This window comes from Heterodontus francisci, chromosome 7, assembly GCF_036365525.1.
Source record: "Heterodontus francisci isolate sHetFra1 chromosome 7, sHetFra1.hap1, whole genome shotgun sequence".
Lineage (NCBI taxonomy): Eukaryota > Metazoa > Chordata > Chondrichthyes > Heterodontiformes > Heterodontidae > Heterodontus > Heterodontus francisci.
In genome coordinates this window covers 75,279,542-75,303,996 of record NC_090377.1, presented here as the reverse complement: position 1 = coordinate 75,303,996, position 24,455 = coordinate 75,279,542, and the positions used below count along the sequence as shown (strand labels likewise).

General features: G+C 42.5%; 1 protein-coding gene across 1 annotated transcript in view; it reads left to right on the top strand.

Annotated features, from left to right (window-relative positions):
• Positions 1-24,455, top strand: part of cir1 (corepressor interacting with RBPJ, CIR1) — an 84,779-nt gene that overhangs the window by 58,968 nt on the left and 1,356 nt on the right. The window contains exons 8-9 of the mRNA XM_068035452.1: positions 5,208-5,314; positions 12,701-12,786. Of these exons, the coding sequence (XP_067891553.1) occupies positions 5,208-5,314; positions 12,701-12,786 (193 nt within the window). The remainder of the gene's footprint in view (positions 1-5,207; positions 5,315-12,700; positions 12,787-24,455) is intronic.

Here is a 24,455-nt window from a genome sequence, read left to right as displayed (position 1 = left end):
GCTGTTCATTGTTGCATAAGGGAGGAAATTGAGGCTGTCTATTTAAAGAGGCTAACTACATTTAATTCTCACGCCAGGGACAAGCAGGTGGAGTGAGAAGGAGGGTTTGTTAGGACTGCAGCCTTCCCCTTGGTGCAGAGTGCCATTGACTGCACGCACATGGCATTGTGGACACCACATGTCAACGCTGCCCCATATCGGAACTGAAAAGGCTTGCACTCCCTTTACCGTCCAGCTGGTTTGTGGCCACAGGCAGGTTAATGCTTGGTATCCTGACAACAGTCATGATGCCTTCATTCTGCGGCAGTCCACTGTACCAGCTGCATTTCAGCGACCATGGCAAACAAGGGCTCCGCTGACAACATGCCTCATTACCCGGTTCATAACCAGGGTGTAGCATGCATACAATGAGAGCCCTGCTGCTGCAAGAAAGGTGATAACACAGACCACTGGTGTGCTGAAACAATGTTCCTGTTAACTTGGAATGCTTCGGAGTAGCTCTGCAATAATTGGCTTTGTGAGTCTCAAATTTTGTGGTAGAACCATAAGAAATAGGAGCAGGAGTAGGCCATTCAGCCCATTGAGCCTGCTCCACCATTCAAACAGATCATGGCTGAACATCTACCTCTACGCCATTTTTCCCCACTATCCCCATATCCCTTAATGTCATTAGTATCCAGAAATCTATGATTTCTGTCTTGAACATGTTCATTGATTGAGTTTCCACAGCCCTCTGGAGTAGAGAATTCCACAGATTCACTACCATCTGAGTAAAGAAATTCCTCCTCATTTCAGTCTTAAATGGCCCGCCCCTTTTTCTGAGACTGTGTCCCCTTGTTCTAGACCCACCAGCCACAGGAAACATCATATCCACATCTACCTTGTCATGCCCTGCAAGAATTTTTTAAGTTTCAATGAGATCACCTCTCATTCTTCAAAACTCTAGCGAATATAGGCCCAGTTTCTGCAATCTCTGCTCATAAGACTATCGTGCCATCCCAGGGATTAGTCTGGTATACCTCCATTGCACTCCCTCTATGGCAACTATATCCTTCCTTAGATAAGGAGACCAAAACTGTACACAATTAATGCAGGTGCGGTGTTACCAATGCTTTATACAATTGAAGCCATACATCTTTACTCCTGTACTCAAATCCCCTTGCGATGAAGGCCAACATGCCATTTGCCACCTTAAATTGCTTGCTGCACCTGCATACTAGCTTTTAGTGACTCATGAACAAGGACGCCAAGGTCTCTTTGGACATCAACACTTCCCAACCTCTCATCATTTAAGAAATACTCTGCCTTTCTGCTTTTTCTACCAAAGTGGACCACTTCACACATTCACATTATATTGCAATGTTCTTGCCCATTCACTTAGCCTGTCCAAATCCCCTTGAAGCCTTCTTGCATCCTCCTCACAACTTCCCTCCTAGTTTTGTGTCGTCCAGAAATTTGGAAATATTACAATTGTTCCCCATATCAAAATCATTTATACAGGTTATAAACAGCTGTGACCCAAGCATTGATCCTTGCGGTACCCCAAGTAACAGTCTGCCGTGCTGAGAATGACCCATTTATTCCTACTCTCTGCTTTCTGTCTGTTGACCAATTCTCAATCCATTGCAGTATATTACCCCCAATCCCATCTGCTGTAATTTGCTGCATGCTGCACAACCTCACCAGCTATCAAGCAAGCAGCTGAGGAGGAAGGCGGTGGGGATGCCCACCCTACTTGTGAAGAACTAATAAGAGTACAATACCAGTAACCGCAACGGCAATTTTACCATTCACCGATATTCTCACACTGTGCTCTCAACACATCGACCTCTTTGCCACATTGCCAAAGTAAAATCCACCATTCCAAACAAAATTTATAAATCAAACCATGCCAAACTGAATACAAATGTCAACTAATCTCCCTGCTGCATTCCCTGTCCTTCCACAAGCCTTTTCATATCCTAGTACTCCTATGCAGTGCTACCCTAGTGGCTGCAGCACGGCTGGTGGAGACTGCTGACTTTCAGTGAAGGAGCAGCTCTGAGCTTAGAAGGCCAAGCTTCAGACTACGCTATCTCGGCATGGACAGCAGCAGTCTGGGCTGGCTGGCTGGCTGATAGGCAACAGCAAGGGCACTGGTGGAGTACCAAGGGTGGGAGCTCTAACACTGGCATCCTGAGAGAGGACAAGCAGGTATGTGCTTCATGGAACCACTATCACGCCTCTGGGGCGGCACCTCAGCAATCCTAGTAATCTGTTGGAGAATAGATTGCTTTTACACTCTGCAAGCCCATTTGAACACTGGTATATGCAACCATGATGGCAGCAATATGAGCTTGTAAGCAACAACTTTGGTGGAAGTTGCTTGTGCTGTAATGGAACCTGAGACATTAGACATCTGACATTAGACTGTGCGTCATGGTTAGGTCCACAAGTGTGCTAATGGAGTTGGCTGCCATTTCCATGCTGGAAAGGATGGGCTCCAAGCTATGTGCCAAGTTGGTGCCAGACTCCTGCCTGCTTCTCAATATTGAACATAGGCTTTCTGGCAGGCTTCCCAATGCACCAAGCATTTTATCATGTATGCCCAGCAGCCTCCTTCTGTGGCTGTCCCATCGAAGTCATCATCTGAGTCCTCTGCAGCAGAACTAATGTGTAACCTTTCTTTCTGACAAGCCGGCACCTGCGCTATCCTTGCTGTCCTTGCTGCAGCACGCTTGTTCTTGGTATCTCTGTACAAAAATACCATCATCTTCAATGGTTTCAGCTATGTTGCTGGCCACAGCTGCTGCAATGGTTGTTCCAATAATGGCTAGCACTGTTCCTTCAGGAGGATTAGCACATGCAGCTGTACCTTTCCGCCACCAGTTAGTTCCTGTGCCTCCGGTTGTGCACTGCCTTGTCCTGCACAAGAGAGAAAGAGAGTATGTCCGAGTGTGGTGCAATGTGTTTGGGTAATGGCTGTCATGGTTGAATAGCTGGCAGTTCATGCAAGCTATGAGATGTGGGTGTGGGGCTTGCAACAGTGCTAAGTGTGTGAGGGTGTGGTGGATCACATGAATGTTACATATAAGTCCTGATGGATAGGGACTGTTGGTAGGTGAGTGTTGGGGTGTGTTGAATTGAGCAATGGCTGAGGCTAGTAATGCAGTTGGTAGGATATGGCATTTGAAGATTCATTCACTGGTCTTGACAATTCATTTGAGATCATTGAACTTCTTGTGGTGCTACATTCAAGTCTTCAGGACTTTACTGCTGGCCTTGATCTACACAGCTATCTGCTCCCACTGCCTTTTGATCATATGTCTGGAGGGCCTCCTGACCCACTGTGGATACAGGACATCTCTCCTCCTATCCACCCCCTCCATCACGACTTCCAGTGCAGAGTCCACAAGCCTTGCAGCCTCCTCTCTCGCATGTTGTGCCATTCTTCACTGTTTCTATCTCAAATTCACTTCCTGAATGATTCCCAGTACCTGCTCCAGACACAATATACCCCCCCTCCTGCGGTGCAGCCTCCTTCAAAAGCAAACATATCTCAGAGGCAGAGTGAAGATGCAAGGAGAGGAAATCCCGAGCCAACAACTCATCCAAAACTTAATCGTCTGCAGTATCTTGCCCTATTTGCAACAGAATCTTCTGGGCGCTGATCAGCCTTAACAGTCACCTACGTACCCACCGAAACCCTACCAAACACCCCATAGGATGGACATCTTCGTCCTTCGAGGTGAAGATGACCAACACCTCCCTTTTAAGAGGTACAGGTTAGCTTTAAGAAGTGCAGGCTATCTTTAAGTGGTGCTTGGAAGTTGTGATTTTGGGCCACCTGATGCTGCGTGCAGCTAATGAATAGTACCGTTAGCACTAGCTATATGCAGCTAATCAACAGACAGCATGACGATAACGCATCGTGATCCCTACTTATATTTTTGGGGCTATCCAATTTGCCTCCTATAGTGTTTTGGTCTTTTTTTTTTAGTATTGCTCGTTATTTTCTACTATTCTGCTTGGTGAAATTGTGCCCTCAGGGATCAACTTATTTTCCCACGCCCACAAACTAAGCTACAGAATCCAGAAAGGATCTATCCATTTGCACCTGTTCTCTTCCTTAACTACATGCTGCTCCTCAGTACTATCATCCACAGGCATGGGCTCAGTTTCCATGTGTGCTGACAACACCCAGCTCCACCCCTTGTCTTTTCTACTGACCCCACATCCAGCACTGTGGTGTCTGACACCAAGTTCTGGATGATTCGCAACCTGCTGCAAATGAATGCCAAGAAATCCAAAGCCTTCATTTTCAGCGCCTGCCCAACATTACTCCCTCGCCACTCGTCCCTCTTTGGTCATTCAGTCAGGCTGAACCATGTGCAACCTTAATGATGTTTGTTACCTAGAGTTTATCTTCAAACCCAAGATCCTACCCATCACAAAAACTGCCCATTTCCATCTGCATAAGATTGCCCACTTCCAATCATAACCTGGGGGCTTTTCTGCTGAAACAATTTTCCATGTTTTTGTTATTGCTAGACTTAATTACTTCAGTGCACTTTCCCAATCCCCTGCCCCTTATATTAACAACCAAACCTTAAGCTGTCTCAACCTTTCTGGAATTCCCTCCCTAATCCCTTTCATCTGTCCACTTGTCTTCCCTCCTTTGAAAAAATGGAAGTTGAGAAGGTTTTTCATCAAACTTCGGCCAGCCCTCCCTCTGAGGTTTGTTAATCATTTTTCTGTATATTTTCATTTGTGAAGTCCTTGGGATATGTTTTACAATAAAAGGATTATATAAATGCAAGTTGTTAGTAAATGGACACTGCACTTGCATATTCAACTTGCTTGTTTTGTTCATTCAATAATTTTGCAAGATTACAAAAAATAATTTTGATAATGAGAAATGTTTGTGTTCTATTATGACTTACTTCAATTTAATGACACCCCCTTCCCCAGTATAATGCTGCTGATATTTGTAAGTTTTGCCAAATGTGTTCCTGCTATGTTGCAGATAAATGCAGTTAGTTGGTATTCTTTGTTTTGTAGCAGCTGTTTTATAGAATATCTAATCATTTACACAACAGAAGATCATTGAATTGATTTATCTGAGCTTTTTTTAAAAAAACAAAGAAGCAAGCAAATTCTTATTGTGAAATCAAACTAAATGTAAGCCAATGTTAATAAGCATTGAATAGAATGCCCTTTTTAAACAGGTCCATCAATGCACCCCTCCGAGCTGATGGCAGAGATGAGAAATAGTGGATTTGCACTAAAACAAAATGTATTGGGGAGGAATACAACTCCAAATGACCCATCGCAGGTATTCTGTATTTCTGAAGCTAAGTAAGAATGACTTGTGGCAGAAAATCTTTTTAGGTTGAATGATGAGATTAGGCCCTACTGTTCTTAAATTTTTAATCACAATTTGACTGAGGTGGTAACAGGTTTATTGAAAGTTATAATAATGGAAAATTAATTACTTGATTGCTTAGACATTTCAGGAAGCAACTTTTTCACTGCTTATATTTTAAAACCCAGTAAGTTTTTGTGGTGACTACTGTTATTTAATTTTGTGTCCTCCTGTTGCTTCATGTTCTATTTGAAACTGCAAAACTGCAGGATTATCTGTAATTTAGCTATTTTCATGTTATATATGTCTATAAGTACAATAATAATAAAAGCTGCTTTATTACTTATGCAGCTAGATGTGGGAAATTTATTTAATACTATTGCCTATTCGTGAATAATAGCTTTTCTACAACTAAATCCTAATTGCAATGTTAATCACTTGTTTGGCTACGTATAGTTCTCTCCATCGTGAAATTCCTCTTGCTATTTCTGATTTTTCTGGGTAGAACACGTTATGCTCACTTATTAGACTACCTGTGTTTTTGCTTTTCCTCCTATTCTTGCTTATAATTGTGAATAACTGCTATAATTTATATCAGTTCCCTCCCATCTCCTGTCCCTTAAATCCTGGAAATGACTGGCCTATGCAAAGGTAACGGAAAGGTTTATAACAAATCGCCTCTTCTAGGAAACCAAAAGGATTTCAGCCAATGTTTTAAGGTTCCTAAGCTTGGAATAGAATGCTCAGAGCCTCCATTCTGAAAAATGGTCATTCAGTCTATTTCGGGTAATCCTATGTTGAAAAGTGGCCTGGCTATCAATGAAACACACATTCATTAACAGCTCTGTCCAAAAGCAAAAACTGTTCATTATTCTGCCATTAATACTCTCTCTGGACAAATGCTTTGTCTTTTACTACAACTGTTACCACTCTCTCTGCCTTTTATTCCATGACATCTTTGTCATTTAATTGCTCCCACCCTCTGCCCTATCATAGACCTTCCCTTTTGTTCTTATTCCCCCCTCTCTTCTTTCACTTGCTCAAAACCTATAACATTTCTAACCTTTGCCAGTTCTGATGAAAGGTCAACAACCTGAAACATTAACTCTGGTTCTCTTTCTACAGATGCTGCCAGACCAGCTGAGTATTTCCAGCACTTTCTGTTTTTATTTCACTATCCTGCAGCAAGTTTGCAAACAGTTGAGAACCATCCATAGTGCCTTTGAGATGTTTGTGACATGAATTTTGAGACTTGTCTCATACTCAATTTACACAGGTTCCCTATCGGTCCTGGAGGGCAAAAGTTGCAGTCACAAGCTTGTCTGCATGTTGTTATCCTATAATCTTCATAGGAGAATGTCAGATAATACTCAGTCCGCATTAATCTATTGAAACAGTAGTGAGGATAATCAAGATTGCCATGTGAGAAAGCTTCAAATTCATGGTGCATTTTAACAGCCATACTATTGCAGGCCATTGATGACTGATGTGATAGATCCAGGTAATTCTGAGCTTCTGGCATGAAGCCCACTCTCACTGGAAGTATTACTATACCAGCTGGAGTTCAGAACAATATTACCTACTTCACAAAAGGTTCCGTATGGGCTGCAACTGAGACCTCCTAAGTTTTGAGCATAGAATCCCTTTTCCCAGTGATTCTACCAAGGATGCTGGGATCACCACAGATGTGTGAAATATTTGCCTCAGGAAGCTGCTATCTTGGCTTTTGGTACAAACCTGGAGTTTGATGTCAGGCCGAATTGTACCATGTCTACTGGTTGACATTTCAACTGTGTTGATCTGAAGGTGTTTTCTACATAGGAACAGGAGTCGGCCATTCAGTTCCTCAAGCTTGTTTTGCCATTCATTAGATCATGGCCAATCTCTCCCTTTACTCTATTTACCCACCTTAGATCACTATTTCTTGATAACCCTTACCTAATAATAAAAATCTGTTAATCTCCAATTGACCCAGCATCCACAGTGCTTCACAGGAGAGAATTCCATATTTCCATTACGTTTGGTGTCTAAGCATGCCCTCGATTTCACTCCTGAATGGCCTTGCTCTATTAAGATTGCGTCCCTTGTTCTATATTCCCATACCAGAGGAAATAGCTTCTCTGTACCATCTTCAGCCAGAAGTGCCGAATGAATCACCCATCTCAGCCTCCTCCTGAGGTCCCCACTATCACAAGCCAATCTTCACCCAATTTGATTCACTCCACATGATATCAAGAAATAACCGAGCTCACTGGATTCAGCAAAGGCTATGGGCCCCAACAACATGCAATGCTGAAGAACAATACTCAAGAACTATATCTGCCTCTGGTCAAATGTTCCAGTACAGCTACAATACTGGCATCTACCTGACAAAGTGGAAAATTGCCCTGTCCACAAAAAGCAGGACAAATCCAATAAAGCAATTACCATCCCATCGCCTACTCTCAATCATTAGGAAAGTGATGGAAGGTTTCATCGACAGTGCTATTCAGCAGCACCTACTCAGCAATAACCTGCTCACCGATGCTCAGTTTGGGTTCTGCCAACACCATCCAGCTCCAAACCTCATTGCAGCCTTGGTCCAAACAGGGACAAAAGATCTGAATTCCAGAGGTGAACTGAGAGTGACTGCCCTTGACATCAAGGCACAATAAACAGGTGTGGCATCAGGGGTCCCAGTAAAATTGAAGTTAATGGGAATGTGAGAAAGCTCTCCACTGGCTGGAGTCATTTCTAGCACAAAGGAAGATGGTTGTGGTTGTTGGAGGCCAATCATATCAACCCCAGGATATCGCTGTAAGAATTCCTCAGGGCAGTGTCCTAGGCCCAACCATCTTCAGATGCTTAATCAATGACCTTCCTTCCATCATAAGGTCAGAGGTGGGGATGTTCCCTTAAAATTGCACAGTGTTCAGTTCCTTTGAATTCCTTAGATAATGAAGCGGTCCATGCTGGCCAGCATCAAGGCCTGGACAACATTCAGGCTTGGACTGTTGGGTGGTGCAAATGTACACACTGACCATCTCCAACAAAAGAGAATCTAACCGCCTCCCCTTTACTTTCAACAGCATTACCATCACGAACCCCCACCATCAGCATCCTGGTGGTCACCATTGACCAGAAATTTAACTGAACCAGCCACATAAATACTGTGGCTACAAGAGCAGGTCAGAGAGAGGCTGGGTATTCTGTGGCGAGTGACTCTCCACCTGACTTCCCAGAACCCGTTCTACATTTACAAGGCACAAGTCAGAAGTGTAATGGAATACATTCCACTTACCTGGATGAGTACTGCTGCAATATCGCTCAAGAAGCTCAACACCTTAGATGAGAAAGCAACTCGCTTGATTGGCACCCCATCCACCACCTGAAACATTCACTCCCTCCACCACAAGTGCACTATGGCTGCATTATGTACCACCAACAAGATGCACTGCAGCAACTCACCAAGGCTTCTTCAAAAGCACCTCCCAAATCCACAACCTCTACCACCTAGAAGGACAAGGGCAGCAGTTGCATAGGAGCACCACCACCTGCAAATTCCCCTCCAAGTCATACATCATTCTGACTTGGAAATATATTGCTGTCCTTTCATTATCGCTGAGTCGGAGTCCTGGAACTCCCACCCTAACTAGGCTGTCACAGTGCCTTCACTAAACGGACTACAGTGGTTCAAGAAGGTTCCCCACCACCACCTTCTCGAGGGCAATTAGGGATTCCAGTGACGCCCACATCCCGTGAATGAATAAATTAAGGTTTTAGTATCACCTGCATCTGTCTTTCATGGGCCTGCATCCTGTCTTCCCACTTTCCTTAATATATTTATAAAATCTTTTACTACTAGTTTTGATATCTATCTCTTGCAAGTTTTTATTCATACTTTTTTTTTTGCATCTTTTATAACTTTTTGTATCCTTTTGTTATTAGATTTCCACTTCTTGCGCTTGTGTAACCATTTCTTGCCTTGTTCATACAATGTTTGCTTAACTGCACAAGTGGACCTTTGATTTTTAGGGGTTGGTACTTGTTTTGTTTTGTACCAAATGCATCTTTGATTACTTGCAACAGAACTCCGTGATCCCTGTGAGTAAATATATGGTGTACACGTTGATTCCAACTACTCGTGGACGATGAGAGGGTATAGTTAAAAGAAATTAGAGTCAGATCTTTCCGAAGTGAAATTAGGAAATAGGTCTTCATGAAAAGTGTGGCAGCACTTGGAACTGTTCTGCAAACGGCAATTGATACCAGATGAATTGTTAATTTTATAATGGGGATCGATAGATTTCTGTTAGCTTAAGGTATTAAAGGATAGGGGGCAAAGGCAGGTATGTGGAGTTAGATCACAGATCACTCATGATTTCATTTAATGGTGGAACAGGCTCGAGGACCTCTTCATCTTCCTAAGTTCCTATTTGCATCACAGTGACTGTCTTCATCTTGCTGTTACCTTTTAATATGTTGAATGTCCATAGTTCTAGGGATAACCTGAAATTGCTTTTTGGGACAGTTTTCCTGGATGCCAGGAACTTCTTTGAAAATCCTGGTCATTAGAAGTTTGACACCTTTTTACAGTATGTCCCATATCTGCAACCTCTGGACCTTCGCAAGAAACTTATTTTCTGAATTGTAAAGGTGAAAGTTTATAGACCTCTTTTACAGTTTCTATAGTCCACTTTTCTGATGATATTACCACTATTTATGGAGCGATCAGATACAGTTCCCTACATAAATCCCCACTGTGATGTTGGGGAGCCGCTGGGTGAGGGAAATCATTTTGATTTCTGTTGATTATCCAGTACTCAGACCACTGCTCTTTTTGATATATATAAATGACTTGAATATTGTAATACAGTAAAATTTCTAAATTTGCCAATGATACGAAACTTGAAGGTATGGCAAACAGTAAAGATGATACCACTTGACTGTAACAGGGCATAGATAGGCTAGCAGAATGGGTAAACAAGTGGCACATGGAATTTAATACAGAGAAGTGTGAGGTGATGCGTTTTGGCAGAAGGGATAAGGTGAGGCAATATAGACTTAATACCACAGTTCTAAAGAGTGTGCAGGGGCAGAAAGACCCAGGAGTTCAGGTGCATTTTTTGAAGGTGGCAGGATATATTGAGAGAGCAGTTAGCAAAGCATATGGGATCTTGGGCTTTATAAATAGAGATATTGAGTACAAAAGCAGGGAAGTTACACTGAACCTTTATAAAGCTCTGGTTAGGCCACAACTAGAGTATTGCGTCTTGTTCTGGGCACCACAGGAGTGACTGTCGTTGAGAAAGTGCAGAGGAGATTTACCAGAATGGTTCCAGGGATGAGAGATTTTAGCTACAAGGTTAGGTTAGAAAAGCTGAGGTTGTTCTCCTTAGAGCAAAGGAGGTTGAGGGGAGATTTGATAGAGGTGTCCAAGATTATGCCAGGTTTAGATGAGGTAGACAAAGAGAAGCTGATCCCATTAGTTGATGGTACAAAGACTAGGGGACACAGATTTAAGGCTTTGGTCAAGCGATACAGAGGGATGTGAGGAAGAACCTTTTTTATGCTGCGAGTGGTAATGATCTAGAACTTGCTGCCTACGAGGGTGGTGGAAGCGGAGACGATTGATGATTTTAAAGGAAATTGGATCAGCATGAGGGAAAGAAACTTGCTGGACTATGGCAATAGAGCAGGGGAATGGGACTTACCGGATTGCTCTACAAAGAGCCGGCATAAAGTCAATGGTCCGAATTACTGCCTCCTGTGCTGTTCGATTTAGCCAGGTCATAGTGTCATATCAAATTCCCTCAAGGCAAAGGCATCTACTCCCTTTAAGACTGGAGTTTTGGTTGAGCCTCGACTGCTGCCCTGTGAACCATATGGAAGCTTTGGTGAAGAATTGTGAGCCTCTTTAATATAGCTTTGGTTCATTCCTAACACAGGAACCCTGCTGTGAAAGCAAGCTTCATCAATGAGCCCCACAAAGCAGCAAAAAGAATCCCATCCTTGAGCCATTGTCCTTGAACCTGCTGCAACAAACTTACAATCAAATGTTCTTTAAAAAAAAACAGAAAGACGTTCATTTATATAGTGTCTTTCGTGGTCACCGGATGTCCCAAAGCACTTTGCAACCAATGAAGTACTTCTGAAATGTAGTCAGTGTTGTCAGAAATACAGCAGCACGCAGTAAACCCAAGCGCACCGCAATCTATTGATGATCACATAATCTGGTTTTTTTTTGTAATATTGATTGAGGGATAACTCCGCTGCTGATCTTCGAACTAGTGTCATGGGATCTTTCATGTCCACCTGAGAGGGCAGCGTGGCACGGTTTGACATGTCATCTGAAAGATGGCACCTCTGACAGTGCTACACTCCCTTAGTGTCAGCCTAGATTGTTGTGCTCAAGTCATGGAGTGGGACTTGAACCAGCAACCTTGTGACTCAGAGGGGAGACTGCTACTCAACTAGCCACAGCTGACACTTAAATAAACTTAACATTTATTCATTTGGTGACCTTTCAGGTCATTGACCTGAAAAATTAACTCTGTTTCTCTCCTCATATCTGCCATACCTCCTGAATATTTCCAGCATTTCCTGTTTTTTATTTCAGATTTCCAGCATTCATTGTATTTTAGTTTTGTATTATTCATGTTGGTGTTACTTGGAAACTCTCCATAGGGGAGGCATGTGCTGTGGTCATGTCATTCTGATTGAATTGCTTGTGCACAAGCCTAGCCCATTCACTGTGGGATGAAACCATGTGTTGATTGTACATTGGGCTTTCTACCAAAGGCATCCACATGCTCGAATTTATTTATAGTAAGAACTGTGATGCTGCCTTGTATGAGGCACTTGCTGTATTCAGTCCACCTTTCAAAAAATACTGAGGAAACTGCTGGTGAGTTGCTGAACAGGGTTCAGATAGAGGACTGTAGTAGTCAGTACAGCTTATCTGCCCAGCATACTCCTGTTATAAATTGCAGTATTTGAAAGATGGACTGAGTACAAGTGCCTCATACAAGGGAGCTTTACAATTCTTACTCTAAATAAACCTGTCCTATACTTGGCTCTGCAATTTTCACCAAATAATCTTTGCAAAAATTAAATTGATCCTGGTTAGTAAAGTTATTTATAAACCTCCTGTGGATATTTTCCAATGCCTGTAGATAACTTAGCTGCTAATATTAAAGGTTTATTTAGAAATTTACCACTGTCTGTAGTCAATCTATAAAAACTGTTATACTATTTACATTCTTTGAAAATCATTACAAAGTAAATGAAAGTTGTGCTGTTAAGTATGTGCTTTTAGCTGAATCAAAAGTGCCTTCTCCGAGTACAATTTAATTTTGTGTTCCTCTTAATTTTAAGGAGTACATAGCAAGTGAAGAAGACGATGATCCCGAGGTGGAGTTTTTAAAATCTCTTTCTACGAAACAAAAACAGAAGCTTTTGAGGTATGTTGTTAGTGGGATTTTTGTGCCTTTGTTGATGATGAATCTCTTTTAGAAGTTATCGCCTTCCAATGCCACAAAATTCTTAAACAAAATTGCAATGTTGAATTTTGTTTTAGTCAGTTTAGTTACTACGAATAAAATTTTCACTGAAACTCACTAGGCATTAAATTTAAAGTCTGGTTCTGTTTATTGATCTATTTTGTGTCACTATTTTCATTTACCACTGTTTAAAATCAGTAAAATCACTTTGCTTGTCGCATTACCTTTGTGAAATACAGTGTAAGCTGCTTATAGCATACTTTTTATGTAGATCTAATTTAAGATTGGAAAATGCAGCTCCCAAATGCTCCCAATAGCCACAATACCACATGTTTTTGTTTCTACCCTGTTTCGCAAGTTATTCCAAACATTCTAGATTTATTTTCACTAATTTAAACTTGTTATAAAACCAAAAAGTATTGGAAATACTCAGCAGATCTGGCAACATCTGTGGAGAGAGAAGCAAAATCAACATTTCAGGTCAGTGACCTTTCATCAAAACTGGCAACGGTTAGAAATGTAATAGGTTTTAAGCAAATAAAGTGGGGGTGGGGCAAAAGAGAACAAATGGGAAGTTGTTGATAGGACAGCGGGTCACAGAGAATAACTGGCAAGGAGGTCATGGGGCAAAGGCAGAGACAAAGAGTGTGTTAATGGTGTGGTGAAATTCAAAGCATTAGTGCAGAGAGAGTGTTAAATGACAGAATAATGAAAGTCCTAGCCAAGAGCAAAACATGAAAAAAGTGGGCAGGCACATGGTTAAAAAAAGTGTAATAATAAAACAAACTAAAATAAAATGAAATAAAAATAAAAAATACAAAGTAAAACTTAAAGAAAAGGGTTATGGGGGACAGACAGGAAAGTGGAGTTGAGACCACAACCAGATCAGCCATGATTTTATCAAATGGCAGAGTAGACTCGAAGGGCCGAATGGCCTGCTCCTGCTCCTAAGTCCTATGTTCCTAGAAGGTGGTTCAGATGGATTGCATCTGCATATTATTAAAAGATGTTGTGGAAAATGACATCAAAGGCACTATTATATATACATGTAACAATTCCTCAGTAATGAAAAAAATGCCAGAGGACTGGCAGACAACTGATGCAGTTCCTATATTTAAAAAGGGGTATAGAACAATTCCAGAGGACTATAAACCAATTAGCTTAATGTTGGTGTTGACAGGTAACAGAAACCTGACTCAAAAATGTAATCGAGAAACATCTAGAAAAGATATTAAGAGTAGTCACCATGGACTTCAAAATGGAAGGTTTAATTTTATTCTTTGAAAAAATAACAGAAAGGTTGGATAAAGGTCATGCAGTAGACATATTTGGATTTTCAGAAGGCCTTCAATAAGGTACCACATAGTAGACTTGCGACTAAGGTGTGGACAGCAAGCTGGCTGCAGAACAGAAAACAGTGAGATGGAGTAAAGATAGTTACTCAAACTGGCAATAGGTGGAAAGTGATGTTCCACAAGGATCGCTGTTGGGACCATTTATTCAGTATTTGCATAAACAATTTGGACTCAGGAATTGGAAGTACATTTCAAAATTTGCGGATGACACCATATTGGGAGGGGTGGTGTAGTTAATGCAGAGGAAGATGGTGACAAAATACAGGAAGACATTAATAAACTTTCAGAATGGATGTGTAATTGGCAAATGAACTTCAATATAGCTAAGTGTGAAGTTTTGATGGGGAGAAAAAGAAGGCCATCTGCTCCTTGGAAAATAAGTATCTAAATGGGGTAATCAAAGGGATCTGGGGACACAGATACACAAATCACTTAATGTAGTGACACAGGTTAAGGCCATTATAAAAAAAAAAGCATTATAGGAATAAAATTGAAAAGCAGAGAAGTTATATTGAACCTGCGTAGAACCTTGGTTAGACCACACTTGGAGTACTGTGAACAGTTCTGATCTCCATATTTTAAAAAAGATATAGAGACTCTGGAGAAGATGCAAAAAAGATTTACTAGGACAATACCAGAATGGAGAGGTTATACTTATCAAGAAAGAAAGGGTTTGATGGGGTGGACGTAGAGAAGATGTTTCCAAGGATTCCAAGGTTGTACACAATCTGTTTTAACCTGTTACGCTGACCAGGAGGGCCTTCAGTGACAAGGGTACAGAGTTTGTGGCGGTGGCCAAAGACGGTGGCTTTAGTCTTCACAATGTTTAACTGGAGGAAGTTGTGGATTCTCCGAGACTGCATGTCGGAGAAGCAACTGACAGCACAGAGGCAACAGAGGGGTTGAGAGAGCTGGAAGTCATCAGAATAAACTGGAAATACACTCTGGCTAACTTAAACTAAAACTTATAAGACACAGCAGCTTTCAGAATCAGCTGGTACAGGTGGAAATGAGGAGTTTGGAGCCTGACGTGTCTGGAGAATTCGAATAATGATTTCTGCAGCTGGAAATCAGTTTGCAGCTATTTATTTTATTTTTTATTTAGAGATACAGCACTGAAACAGGCCCTTCGGCCCACCGAGTCTGTGCTGACCATCAACACCCATTTATACTAATCCTACATTAATCCCATATTCCTACCACATCCCCACAATTCCCCTACCACCTACCTATACTAGCAGCAATTTATAATGGCCAATTTACCTATCAGCCTGCAAGAATTTGGCTGTGGGAGGAAACCGGAGCACCCGGCGAAAACCCACGCAGTCACAGGGAGAACTTGCAAACTCCGCACAGGCAGTACCCAGAATTGAACCCGGGTCGCTGGAGCTGTGAGGCTGCGGTGCTAACCACTGCGCCACTGTGCTGCCATTCTGCCTATAGACACCTGTGCTTGTTTCTCACTGCTTCTGACAGGGTTTTTGCCCCACCCCATCCCCTAACTATAGTGAGGGCATCTCGGGCACAAGTATTGAAATTCCTATAGCTACGCCCTCATATGCTATTGTCCTAGAGGACGAACATTCCTGGTTGGAGCAAAGGAGAGTCTGGCAGCATTTAAGAAGGATCCAGCACATTAGATATAACATCCTCTCAATAGAAAATACAGGCAGCACAGGTCATAATTACTGAAGGATGCACTTGAGGAAAGGGGCAATAGAGCAGCTCTGTCAACCCCAGCTACACTCTTCTACCCAAACTACTCTCTAGTTATGAAGGTACCTCTTTGCTCAACTTCTATGGTGCAGCATCATTTCAGACAGTCATGGACAATCTAATGAGGGCCAGGCTGCATGTTGGCATACATTTGTTAGGTGATTGACACACTTTGCAGGAGAGTTAAGGAATCCATCAGTTTTGGCATCATACCAAGACAACAATGAAATAGGCTGATCCACTTTTACTGGGTTGCTGGTTTTCTCTGAACTTTGGGAGAAAGTTAGCAGTTGAAGAGTGTGTGCCAAGTAGCATGGGTGAGCTAAAGTAAGAGAGGTGGGGAAATCAGTTCGTGAAAGTGGAGTAAGTGGGGATATCGGCTCATTAAAGTGGAGGTAAGGAATTTAGGGTTTGCAGTTAGCTACTTGCTGTTCGGGATCTGGATAGCCATAGCCAAGGATGCTGTATGAGAACTGCCCACCACGCCCCCCCCCTCCCCAAACTCCTTTTACCAGAGTGAATTTTGAATGGTCAGTTATGCGTGTTGCTTTAAGAAGGGGAAGAGTATTCTGGTGCACAAGGTAGGCAAGGAGGAAAAGGAGGAGTGTCTTTTGTATTCCTCCCTCTTCTCCCTCTCAGCCTCTAGCATGACATCCAGACCCACATCTGAAAATCAAGGGGCTGCCCTGCCCTGGGTTCCAGGCCTCTGGCTCTGCTGAGACATTGTGCAAATCAAGTGTTCTGTGAGATCTCACTCTTCAGTATCAGTACTCAAACAGCAACCACAGCAATGGCTACCATGGTCAGTTTAAATCGGGCCCACACTTGAGTTGTCTCACCTCTTGCTTGCCCCTGAGGCTATTAATTGGCTGCCAGACCCGTATCCATATCAATTAAGGTGTCATTCCCATGAAATTCAGTGCTTATTACTGTTTTCCCCACCAGGGGGAGGTTCGGGACCTGGAAGCTGTCCCGACTTTCGGTTCCCAGGCCTGCTGCGAAAATCCAGCCCTACATGTTCAGCAGCTTAACAAGTAGCTCAGCAGCATTATTGCAGGTTTACACTTGGCTTCTTAGCTGTGCATTAGTTGTAAATTATCCAACCCCACAGAAAACATACTGAATGAAGTTGTGTGTGTGTGTGTTTAAATTGGGAATGAAAATTAACTAATTTAATGTATTTTTAGTGCACTAAGAGGTGGTATTACTCAATGTCTTGAATCGATTAGATACTATTTTCCTGTGTTGTTCTACTGTTGGTATTTTTGGTGAAAGACGAACTTAAGTGAAAAAGCAAAAAAGTCTATCATTAGCACTTATATGTGCTGCAGTACAGTAGTAGAGCAACAACAAATGCTAAGCCAATGATGCGCATGAATGTTGCAATGTTCCTCGTTCCAGAGCATCCTGGAGGAGTTCACAGCTGTCAATTATTGGAAGGTTGTGTTATTCAAGCAAAGAAATGCTAATCTTGAGTATCAATTGACCTCAATACAACATAGAGGAAGGAATCATTCCTGGAATATACAATTCAGAAGTTTATCACCACACAGATTGAAAAGAATAGGGAAACCGAAGAGTAAATGACCATCCACAAGGGAAATAATCAATCAGTACAAAGGATACCTGTGAGGCTTGGTTTATCTAACAGATATCTTTGTCAGCTGTCCCTGGATTCAAGGACGACATCTACTCGGTTGCGAGTTTCTGCCATGGGTCTTCATGTGACCAAGCGGGCTGATTTTCGACCCACAGATCTTTGGGCACATGAGGCAGGACATCAAATGAGGCAGTGGGAGTCGCAGATGCTGCTGCGCAGTGACACTTCTGTCCCTACAAAGGTGTCCAACAATCTTTGTGCATTTGTCGCCTGTGTACAGATTCTTGACCAAGGACTCCCAAATTCACAGGCCTGTCTCCGATGCCAATTCTCCATCGCCACAGGACTTGGTAAATGGACCCTGGTAGAAGCCTGCGCCTGACGTCGTTTAACGTGGGGACCTTGGGGCACCGTCATTGTCCACACGTTATTGACGGATTGGTGGTCAGATTTCAGTGGCATTATCAAACCACGATAACCAGGATCTCCTTGCCGCTGCAGCCACCTTCCACCTTCACAGCCGGTGAGATGCACAGTCTTCCTTCGCCTGTTCTGCCATTGAGGACTTTATGAACCGTGCTTTGTCTGGCACTTCACCCTCCCTCCCCCCAACCTTGCCCCCATGGGAGGCCCTCCTGGGAGCAAGAGCTCCCAACAGCATCACTCAAGGGATCATCGGGACGCACAAGACTCCCCACCACGTCAAGGTCGCAATCTAGATATATTGTGCTTGATGCACATACGATGGTCGCAATCTAGATATATTGTGCTTGATGCGCATACGATGGACAAAGAAGGCAGCACAGCAGAGGTAGACACAAGGTACAGTATGGTACTACGAAGCAATTGGTTACCCAAGAATAATACCAATGAGGAGAATGGACAAATGGCCATCCCCAAATCTTGGGGATAGATAACCTTTACAGCCATGACTGAGAATTCCTAAATGTGTATTGTCTCTCAGATGCCAGAATAAGGAACATAATGGAGTGGCTCGAAAAGGTTTTGAAGAGAGAGTGATCAAGCAGTAGTCATGGTTCATGTCAGAGCCAATGATTCAGGAAAGAATTTAATTGATTTCATGCAGAGGGTGTTTCAAAAGCTGGGATCTAAGTGAAAGAGCAATGAGGATGAATTTTCCCAAAGATATTTTCCCAATATTCAAGGGTAATCATCTCTGCATTGTTCCTGGTGCCAAGCACTGGAGAGAAAGAATAGAGGCATCAGTGGGAGGCTTAAGAAATGATGCAAATACATTATACATTTTGTATTTCTGTTGGGAATAATTCTGAGAAAGTGATTTATATCTGAACTGAAATGGCACACAATGTACTTCTGAATGAGCCCACAGGTTCCCTTTACACCTCCCTTTGCATCTTCTCCCTTCAAGCCAGCATTAGCAGCCATGCCTTCAGCTGTCTTGACTCCTCTGTCATTCTTAAACCCTTTTGCCTCTGCACTTCTCTCTCCTTTTTACCCCATTTAATATCTCATTCTTTGGCTCTGTTATTTCTGTCTCATTACACCTCTGTGATTCACTTTGAGGTGTTTTGCTATGTTTATGTTACTATATAAATGCAGGTGGTTGTTGTTGCCCTCAACTTTTGTGCAGTATTTGATATAGTGGAAAACACCATCCTCCTGCGTTGTCTCTCCTCTGTTGTCAAGCTCCATTGGACTGCTCTTGCATGGTTTTACTCCATTCTGTCCAAGTACATCCTTAAGTAATTACATCTCCTCCTACTGTCACTCTTGAGTCAGCCAGGGCCTCCTTCTCTTCCTTATCCATGTGCTGCCGTTCAGTGACATAATTTAAGAGCATGGGGTTAGCTTCTGTATATATTGTCAGACCAATGTGCTTTATTGAATGATAATTTTCTTTAATCCACTGACTGGAGATCTGAATTTATATTTTTTGAAGAAACTTAAAAAGAACAGATAAAAAAATGACTGCTGGCAGCTTAGGATGGCCAGCTAATTTGCAACACTGTATCCTACACTGCAAGGCTTGTGAGGTAGAGACGAAATGGCTGCTCATCCCAGCAAGAATCAAGACCCAGGAAGTTTAAGGGAATTATCTGGGTTTTTTTTAAAGAAAATACTGCTACCCTGTTTGAATCACAGGCTGACTGTCATGTGACAAGCCCCTCCCCATCTGTGGTTTTAGGCTTGTGTTTTCTCTACAGCCGCAAGGAGAAGTTTCTGGACTCTTGACACGTGCAGACCCAAGTGGGGGTCTCTCTCGTTCTCTCTCTGTCCCCTCCCCCCAATTGGAGGAAATCATCCGCATTGCTGTCTCCAAGAGACCCACTGAGCCAATCATCTACTTCTTCAAACTAAAAGCCTTAGGACCACCGCATTCAACAGAAGCCAGCCGAATCACCAAACAGACTGTATATCCATTATTTTCCAGGGACTCTAACTTGACCAATCTACCTTTCCCCACTTTGTGTAATCTATTTGTGTGTGTGTAAACCTCTAGTGTCTGTATGTGTGAGTGAAAGTTGGTGTGTAGTTTATTATTTTCATTAGTTCTGTTTAGGTACAATAAAGTTAACTTTTTTTGTTAAGCTCAAGAAAACCTGTCCAATTGGTTCTTGTTATGATCATAGCAAGTAAGTAATCAAACACCTACTGAATTGGCCGGTACATCCACTTTAAGAAAGAATTAAACCTGTTGTGGCCAAACAAGGAGAGGAAAAAGAGGGAAGCCCTTTGATCCCTCCTCACTTGACCGTAACAATAAGTTGATGGTATCCAGATTCTCTCTATTTTATCTCAAAAATAGATGGGCAGGATAAAAAGATGCGGTGACAAATGATATTTTGAAGTATTTGTGTCTCTACCTCCAATATCTGTTTGCTCCTCCAGTGCATTGTGAATGTTACTATTTATTATATTTTTATTCTTTATTATTCTCAAAATGTCTTACTATATTAAACTGCATTTGCTATTTATCTGCTGATTCTCCAGGACTAATTAAGTCTTACATTCTTCCAGGCAGTTTGCTGTTTTAGATTTTTTTTTTTAGAGATACAGCACTGAAACAGGCCCTTCGGCCCACCGAGTCTGTGCCGAACATTAACCACCCATTTATATTAATCCTACACTAATCCCATATTCCTACCACATCCTCACCTGTCCCTATATTCCCCTACCACCTACCTATACTTTCTTTTGGGCCTCCTTATCTCGAGAGACAATGGATACGCGCCTGGAGGTGGTCAGTGGTTTGTATGGAGTGACCTCTCCATGGCGCATGCCTGGGCAAATTTATGGAGGTTGAGAGTTGCCCAGTCGTCAAAACCCCCCTCTCGGCCTTTCTGGTGGTGTCCAAAGGAGTGCAGGACACGACGTTTGGCACCAGTATGGCTGCAGGAACTGCCGGAAACATGCCAAAGGTGACACATGACCGCCTACGGGGTTCCGCTCCGGATTTTCTGTTAGGGTTTACTCCCTTAGCCTTGGTCTCTCCCGAGACGCCCACAAGGCAGTGGGGTTGTTGGGGCCCCTACACAGGTGTAGGATGGTGCCGGTGGGAGGAGGGGATGCAAGGGGGAGGGGTAGAGGGAGGGGGTGGGGGGGGGGTGCAGGGGAAGGGGGTGCGGGGTGAAGATGGTGCGGGGGGGGGCGGGCTGGGACGGGGTTGTGAGGGGGTGAGCTGAGAGGGTGGAGCAGGGAAGGGGGGTAAAGGGGGGGGGAAGGGGGGGTGGAATCTGGTGCAGGTAATAAGCCATTTCCTCAGTGCCCACCATCGACGTCCGGAAAGCTCATCTACGTCCTTCGGGAGGTGAAGCATCATTTGGCAGACTTAGAGCGGGAGATGGCTCGGAGAGCATCTGCAGCGCACTGTCGGCAATGCTGCATGCCTTTATTTAAACCACTGCAAAAAACCCTTAGCAAATGTAACCACCTATACTAGGGGCAATTTATAATGGCCAATTTACCTATCAACCTGCAAGTCTTTTGGCTGTGGGAGGAAACCGGAGCACCCGGAGGAAACCCACGCAGACACAGGGAGAACTTGCAAACTCCACACAGGCAGTACCCAGAATTGAACCCGGGTCACTGGAGCTGTGAGGCTGCGGTGCTAACCACTGCGCCACTGTGCCGCCCTAGTTTGGTATCACTAACACATTTTGATATCCACTTCCTTATGCCTCTGTCTAAAATATTTAAGTAAATAGGCAACAAAAGTGGTCCCAACACCAATTCTTATAGGACAGTGTCCCTGCCACCTACCAAGTCTAAGTATTCATTTACCACAACACTTTACTACCTGTCTTTCAGTCATCTCTATTTATCCCTTTCATGCATGGGTGCTAATTCTCTCAGCCAATTTTTTATAAGGCACTTTTTCAAATGCTTTCTGACCTATAAATTATATTCAGCTCTTTCTGTCCACCACCTTTTTCAACTCAACTCTTATGAGTTATAAACATATTGAGAAGTGAAATCAGGGCAGTGATCTATGTGTACCTCATTTCTTGTGTAACTGAGGCCATGATCTAAATATATCAACAAATTTCTTAACAGCCTTAAAATATATTTCACTTAACTAAAAATTATCTTTTGCTTCCCCTGAAAGAACTATTAACACTGCTTTTTCTCTTTCCATTTGTGTTTATCACTCACCAATTTATGGGGAAACCTCAGCCGGAGACTTGAAACACCAAGCTACACTTCCTCAATTTTCAGTTGCCTGGCAGGAGACTGCCATTTTGGAAAACTGAAGCTAGAGATCAAACTGGAATGAAAAGTATAACATAAAGTCCAGTTTAGCCCTGATTATGTAAATGCCCGCAGTACTAGTTCTTTATTGAGAGAGAGCCATGAGTCTGGGAGGAACAGTGTTGAATCTGGGATGTTGTCTGCATTCAAACAGATAATCCTGAAAAATAACACAAAATGAGCATTACCATACTTCTAATGTGAAAATAAAATGCTGGAAACAATCAGTTCAAGCAGCATCTGTGGAGAGAGAAATAGATGTATGTATTTTCTGTTTTACTTCAGATTTCCAGCATCTGCAATATTTTGCCTTTGTATAACTTGTAAGTTTTGTTATCTCTGAAACTGTTACTCCTTGAACTAGAAGACTTTTTATTGTTTAGTAACGGCGGCACAGTGGCGCAGTGGTTAGCACTGCAGCCTCACAGCTCCAGGGACCCGGGTTCGATTCAGGGTACTGCCTGTGCGGAGTTTGCAAGTTCTCCCTGTGTCTGCGTGGGTTTCCTCCGGGTGCTCCGGTTTCCTCCCACATGCCAAAAGATTTGCAGGTTGATAGGTTAATTGGCCATTATAATTTGCCCCTAGTATAGGTAGGTGGTAGGGAAATATATAGGGACAGGTGGGATGTGATAGGAATATGGGATTAGTGTAGGATTAGTATAAATGGGTGGTTGATGGTCGGCACAGACTCGGTGGGCCGAAGGGCCTGTTTCAGTGCTGTATCTCTAAACTAAACTAAACTAACTGCATCATTGACCTTTTGAATGCCGGTAGACATGGTTTTCTGACTAATGCCAGATATCCCTTCCATTTGACTTGAGCAGCTGAGACATTGACACCCAGTCTTGAGCAGCTCCAGTCATGGGAGACCCTCAAGTCCTCTGCTATTACTTGACATGTTTTTATGTAATTGCATTCCACCAGCACTTTAACCTTATCGGACACACTTTCTCAATTAGTTCTAATTTGTATATTTTGTATATTCTCATGAGAAACCTGCCCTTGTGGGCCGTCATCAATCACACTGATGGGATGGTGGTCATAAACCAGAAGTTTTCTGGCCACCTAAGTGGCCTGCTGCAATTTGATCCATCCCATGGATAATGATCTTGATTGGTAATTTGCTAACAGCTTTACTAACCTATTTTCAACACTGAAAATTACTTTTGAAAACTGGTGACTTCTAATTTCAATGGGTAATATTGAATCATGCACCACCACTATTTCCAGCTGTTGAACAGTTACCAAAATTCCAATTTCGCCCATGTATCCAGTCTTTAGTATTATGTTAATGATCTGGCTATTAAACTGTTTAATTGAATAAATAGAATGAGGGCAATGTTACTATGTTTAGGAATGAAGTTCAACAAAAATTATTTTTTATTTCTAAGCTGGGATCTGTAAACTGTAAGGAGTTAACCCCTTGGTTACAACAGGTTTGGATGTGACAAAAGCTTAGTTTTGAAGCTACTTGAGACAATGTCAACAAGTTTATTAAGTTTCATGCAAACTACAGCAATAAACTCTGGCAGCGATTTACAGTCTAACACGGGCGATATACTTCCCATATTAATCCTGAATGAGGAGCGCACAACTTCTCTTGCAGCTTTTGATCTTCGAATTTTTCTTCTTTCCTCTTTGTCATCTTGTTTCTGGTTCTCTCCACCACACTGGATCCAATCAGGAGGGTTTCTTTTATCCTGGATCTTACCCAATTAATCCCGCTCATGCTCATGATGATTCACCAGAGGAGAAGGACACGTACCCTATTACAACTTCTTCATTCATCATCTCAGTATCAACACATCAGTCATTTATCTCTAGCAGCCCCCGAACATACTATATTTGCAATTAAAGTTTTTGCAAGGTCTTTTGTCTAAAGCACGTGGTTTGAAGCTTGGCATTACTTCTGGTAATTCATCTACTTTGACATTAGTTTATAGTATGTCCTACTTCTACATTTTCTACCCTACTATTCTAGAGAGAATGTTTTAACAATCAATGTCAATAATCTTGCATATTATATCTGTTGCATTTTTGGGGACTGGAACACTGCAGTCGCTAGATGTAGGTTCTTTTTTTTCCTCTGGCCATTAAGATAAAGCACATTAATGCTAAATAATTTAATACTTTTTTCAATTTTATGGCTCACAGGTCAGATGTAGTACAAGCCAGATGCAGCATATTTTAATTTTCTAAACCAGCTTATGGCACCATTATAGATTTTC